Genomic DNA, 6,000 nt, shown 5'->3' with positions numbered 1-6,000 from the left:
TATTTGTGACTATTGAGAAGGGTGTTGTTTCCCTAATTTCTTTCTCAGCCTGTTTATTCTTTGTGTAGAGAAAGGCCATTGATTTGTTTGAGTTAATTTCACTCACATTGTTAACACACTTACGCTTTAAAATCATAGTCTTAAAAAGACATGCAAATATCGAAGGAACAATTAAAAAGAAAAGACAAATGTCAGTCAGTGCCATGCCACACAGGCACACCCTGACTTCTAGGCTTCATGCTCTCAGGATGGTTCCCCAGCCACAGCTCTGTTCCTAGGAGCTTATGGTGGGCGGGCAGCTCCTGCATCCCTTCTCTGGGAGAAAGAGGCAGAGCTTCGGGGCAACACCTCTGCTGGCCTTGCCCTTGGACTCCTGACTGTCCAAGGAGACTCCTCACTCAAGGGTCCCTCTATCCCTAGACGATTTTATAACCAAGATACGATGCTTCTTCGTCCTTGGTTCATTTATCTCAAAAACCTTGTCAGAAAGATGAGGATTTTATTACAGACCTAATTGCTTTCTCCTAATTGCGAGGCTGATTTATGAATGAAAGCAGAACTCCAGCCTTTATTGAAAAGTGAAATGTTTTGCCTCGTGGCCCATTTTAAGTTAGAATAATGGTAAGCGTCTGGTGACAATGTTGGCATCTACTTCTTTTCACATTATCATCTCTCATCTTTTTTATCTCCAATCTCAATGTCTGGAATTTTACAGAATAGCCTTTGTTTTGATCCCCTGCCTTGCAGAATCATACGGGATCAAATTAAGAAGTTTAAGAAAAGAAAATTTGAAGGTGTAAGTGGTATTTAAGTGTGAGAACAAAATTTAGACTCTAGATAGATAAAGTGCACAACAGATAACAAAGGAACTTTGATAACAGGCAGAAATGCATATATAATCATATTTTAGAATTGTAATGATTTTAACAGATAAATAATAATTGTGTGTATTTCTCAGGTACAATGTGAAGTTTTAGCTTATTAGTACATCAAAAATAAGTGAAATTAATTAATTTAGTTATTATTTAATATATTTATTTCCATAGTGAACACATTTATTATTTCCAGATTACTGACAGAATAAATTTTAACCTTGTGACTCCATACACAAACTTCTAGTTAAGAATTTGGGGTCCAAGTAAATGTCAGAAGACACAGCAAGTTTCCATCTCTGCATCTCAGGGCAGTAGGAGTGTACAGGAGAGATGCATTCCTGAATTCAGTGTTGCTCAGACTTCCAGGGGCACGTTAGCCTCTGAAAATCTTACGAGGATAGAGGTTCTGACTCGGTTAGTCTGGGACAGGCCTCTGTATTTCATAGGCTGGCAGCCACCCAGCTGACAATATCCAAACCCACACTTCAAGTACAAGTCCCAGGTCTATGTGGCCAATTATGATGATAGCCAGCTTGTCACACAAAGGACTGAGATACTTCCAGGGTCTTCACAGTCTGACGGTGGAGATCACTGTTGGAAAGAGATTTGAACGGAACTCCTTGCATGCCAAAGCCCTAAACTAAAATGGAAATTGGAAGATGCAGGGAGGGGAGTAGAGTCACATAATCATGGTGGCTGTGGGATGCTCTTCCTGGTGAAAATATTTACAGTTCCACAGTGAGAGACTTCACTTCAAAGAAAAGCCAGAAAAGGATTCCTTTCTCTGAATGAGCATTTCGTTATCCCCAGATTTTGGGGGAAAAGACATGTCTATAACTGGAGAAACTGTCATGGAGGATTCCTAGACTAACGTAGATTGACTCACCCACATCTTGATCCTCAGACTCTGTTATTTCTAGGAAAAAGCACAAAGGGCAAACAAATATTTATGTTCAGAGCTTAATGGCTAGTACTCTACACCACCTCTCCTGCCCTAAGAAATCCCAGCCCATGAATGTTAACACACAACAATGGGTCAGTGGGTCAGTGGGTCAGTGGGTCAGCTGACCTACAGCTCTTCTTCAGCATCCTCCAGAGGCTGGTTCCAGTACTCCATGCAGTACTCAAACCCGTAGCATCAGGTCTCAGAGAAAACTGCATAATCTGTATGTGATATATATGTATTGTCCCCTAAACATAATCTATGCACATAGGTTACTTATAATACCAGTGAGATATCAAGGAAATAACGGTGTAAATACCACATGAACATTCTATTCTATGACAGATTTTTTTAAAGATTCATTTTTTAAATTATTCTTATTTTATTTTTTATTTTTATTTATTTATTTACTTATTTATTTTATTGTTTTTTTTTTTCGAGACAGGGTTTCTCTGTATAGCCCTGGCTGTTCTGGAACTCACTTTGTAGACCAGGCTGGCCTCGAACTCAGAAATCCGCCTGCCTCTGCCTCCCGAGTGCTGGGATTAAAGGTGTGCGCCACCATGCCCGACTTTTTTTATTAATTATTTTTAATTATGTGTAAATGTATATGCACATGGGTTTAAGCACCCGCAGAGATTCTGGTTTGGGCTAGAGTTATGGACAGCTGACATGATTGTTGGGTTTCAAACTCCGGTCTTCTGAAGTAGCAGTAATTCTCTTAATTGGAGCAAGGGATATGCACAAGCCGTGGAGGCCTCACTATACAGTGCACATGAGCAATGTGCTAAGATCTTCTGTTTGGTTGACTCTGCTAGGGGTAAGGAACACAGGGTTCAGAGAGTAGGAAGAGGTTTGGGAGTGGGGAAATGAAGTCGTGAATGTCCTCACTTTCATCATGCCTAGCTCCTAATGAATGATTTGGACAGACTCAAAAAAAGTTGATCACACATGTCCCAAAATTTATCACCAGAAAACAAGGCCTTTCGTTTTTCACTTGTTACTGTTTAAACGTCAGAAGATTCATTCATTTCACACACACACACACACACACACACACACACACACACACACACAAAACCTTAATATTCCTCAAATCCTCTAATTACATACAGAATAGGTAGCGTGGGTGGGGGCTACAGAGCTGTGACTGAAGAGCAGCAGAGCCGCTTTAATCCTGCTAAGTGCTGTCTTCAGCTTTCAGAAACCTCCCTTACCTCTGAGGGCAACCCACACATCCAAGGGTGCAAGCTTTGATTGTGTGTGGGAGGGGAGCTACCCTTCCATGAATCCCTCCTCTCTGGTGCCTTAGCTGGCCTACCAGCCCATTAAAGTGATTGGGGAGAGTAGAACTAACTCACTGCCACTTCCCCAAACCTACTTTCTTATAACCCACAGGTGAGGGCAGCTCTCTCCCCCTCATCAAAGAAGCTCCTTTTGGCACAGATAGGAACTGGCTTACAAAAAGCCAGCATCGGTCAGAATGCAGAGAAGAAACCACGGGTAGTGTGTTCAATGAGAATTACACATCTACACACAACATCTACATACAACCCCTACAACAAAAGCTCAGAGACGTAAGAGAAGGAACTGAAAAACTGCAAGTGCCAGAGAAAGGTCCAGGAGATTCATTGCATACATCTGTCTTCTAGTTGGACAGGAAAGCTGTACCCATGAAATGTGAGCAATCTGGTTGCCTACACAAGACACAAACAATGGCAACACTGGTGGATATGCCAACATACATGAGTAAAGTCTGACAAGCCCCTACCCTGGATGAAGAGCTGCAGGCAATAATGACTGCTAAGAGAAAGAATCAGTCTCTCCCCGGGATGAGACTCTTGATAGGTTATATAGAACCAGGTGGTCAGCCCTGAAAACATATTCATAAAGCAATGTTAAGTGGACTCAATAGGCTGTATTTATATACTTATATCTATATACACATGTATCGATAATAACTAAATAAAAGAGGATGAGAGAACAAAGTTGGGTGAGTAGGAAAGTCGAAATCTGGGAGGGGTGAAGATGGCGAGATATAATTATGAAACTGTCAAATAAGTAATAATTTTAAAAACATAATTATCTCCATAAAGCTGCTGAGCATAAATTACAACTGTTCTCAGTCCTGATGCTTCTTATCAAACTGACTCACAGGAACAAATAATTGAGGGCCCAAGTCAGGACGACGATTCCAGGGAGGGGTTGTGTAGATGGATCCGTGTAAATGCACTTGCCTTGCAAGCAAGGTTAAAAACCTGGGTCCAATCCCTAGAACTCACGTGAAACAGCCAGGTGTGGTAATGTGCATCTGTAACCACATCGGTAACCTCTGTGTGAAGAGGCAGAGACAGGAGGATTCCTAGAGCTTGCTGGCAGCTTCCCTTCCCAAATCTCTGAGTTCCAGGCAAGACCTGACCCAGAAAAAGGTTATATCTAAAGAACAACAGAGTGGTACCCTGGCATTCATATGCATGCATGCACACATTCACACACACCAGTATACATGTGAACATGAACATACACAAAAAAATCAAGAATCCAGGCATGGTGATACGGGCCTATATTCCAGGACTAGGGAGAGAAGGCAGGTAGACTGCCAAGAGTTGAGGCCAAACTGGACTACACAAAGGAACCATGTCTCAAAAATTACAATATTTAAAGAGATCCCAGTTAAAACTGTAAACTATGACTGGTGGAGAAACAATACCAATAAGAAAAGATTAGATTCTGAAAACCTCCTATGGCCACGAGAAAGGATTTGTTCACACATCTCTCTTGATAAAATCACACTCCTCACAAAAGTTGTGGACACTGCAGATCTTACTCGGGTTATTCTGCTGTAATCAGGGATCTGGAATTTAACATTAGAGTCTGAGAGGCCCTGGTGCCCACTGATAGCCAACAAACTCACAAACATGCAACTGGCGAGACGGCCTGCTGGGTAAAGGACTTGGTGCTCAAGAGTGAGAACTGGAGTTTAGGTCCCTAGAACCTACAACAAAGCCATTTGAGTGTGATGTTCCACTCTTAACCCCAGCAGCTGGGAAGCAGAGACAACAGTGATGCCCAAGTTCAGCCAGGGGCTTTCCTCCATATAAGAGGTGGAGAGGGATAAAAGAAGACACTTGGCCATTAACCTCAGGCCTCTGCCCATGAACACATTCACACTCATCCACACACTGTGCTCACGTGCATCTTAACACTCTCTCTCTCTCTCTCTCTCTCTCTCTCTCTCTCTCTCTCTCTCACACACACACACACACACACACACACACACACACACAAAGCCAGGCAAGTTGGTATACATCTGTAATTGAGGAACTGGAGCAGACCCCGAGGGCTCCCTGGCCAGCCAGCCTAGCCTAGCCATTAAGAGAGGCCATCTTGGCAACAAAACAAAAGCAAAACCCAAGGAGAATGGCCTCAAAGGAACATGTCCACTGGCCTTCACACACACATGCACACAAACACACAAACTAGGAACATGTCCACTGGCCTTCACACACACGTGCACATGCACACAAACACACAAAAAGAATGCATCATGCCTCAATGTACCCCAGCCTCAAATGTGGGAACCAGTCCCCTAGGTTTCGTCTGCACTTGATGGGAAGGCAGGCAGAAAAGATGCTACATGACACCCTGTAAGAACGCAGGTCCAGAAAATGAGATCATCTCCACAATAACACAGAAACAAGAAACTGCCCATCAGAACTGAATCTGGAAACCAAACCACCAGATGCAAAGTCTGGCCCTGGATTAGATTCTGATTTGGACAGAATTCTGCATGGAGACTGGAGAGCAACTGGGGGAATCTGAAGACAGGGTCGACGTCAGGGAAAATGAACAGTTGGAGATTTGGACATTAACATGTTCATGAGACAGCTCAGCAGGTTAAAGTTCCTGCTTCACAGACCTGATAAATTTTTTCAATTCCCAGAAGCCACACAAAGGTAGAAAGAGACCCAAGCCCATAAAATTGTCCTTTGACCTCCACACACTATGTAAAGCAACACCCACATCCACATCATACATACATACACACACACACACACACGAATAATTCTTAAGAAACTGATATAAAAGCAAAAAAGAAGTTAGCAAAAAGCATGCCAAGCAACATTTTATTCTTATATGAGCATGTGCACATGCATGTGTGTGTTTATCTATGTGTACATG

The 6,000-nt window shown here is 42.5% G+C and overlaps 1 protein-coding gene across 2 annotated transcripts in view; it reads right to left on the bottom strand.

Annotated features, from left to right (window-relative positions):
- Positions 1 to 6,000, bottom strand: part of Slc44a5 (solute carrier family 44 member 5) — a 295,928-nt gene that overhangs the window by 145,561 nt on the left and 144,367 nt on the right. Inside the window, exon 2 of one of the 2 annotated variants that reach the window (XM_029474880.1) lies at positions 1,762 to 1,791. The exons of the other annotated variant lie outside the window; for it this stretch is intronic. Within the exon in view, the coding sequence (XP_029330740.1) occupies positions 1,762 to 1,791 (30 nt within the window). The remainder of the gene's footprint in view (positions 1 to 1,761; positions 1,792 to 6,000) is intronic. 2 annotated transcript variants of the gene reach the window in all.

The sequence above is a fragment of the Mus caroli genome, chromosome 3, assembly GCF_900094665.2.
Source record: "Mus caroli chromosome 3, CAROLI_EIJ_v1.1, whole genome shotgun sequence".
Lineage (NCBI taxonomy): Eukaryota > Metazoa > Chordata > Mammalia > Rodentia > Muridae > Mus > Mus caroli.
The sequence above is the reverse complement of the archived record's forward strand: the minus strand, read 5'-3'. Positions and strand labels throughout refer to the sequence as shown.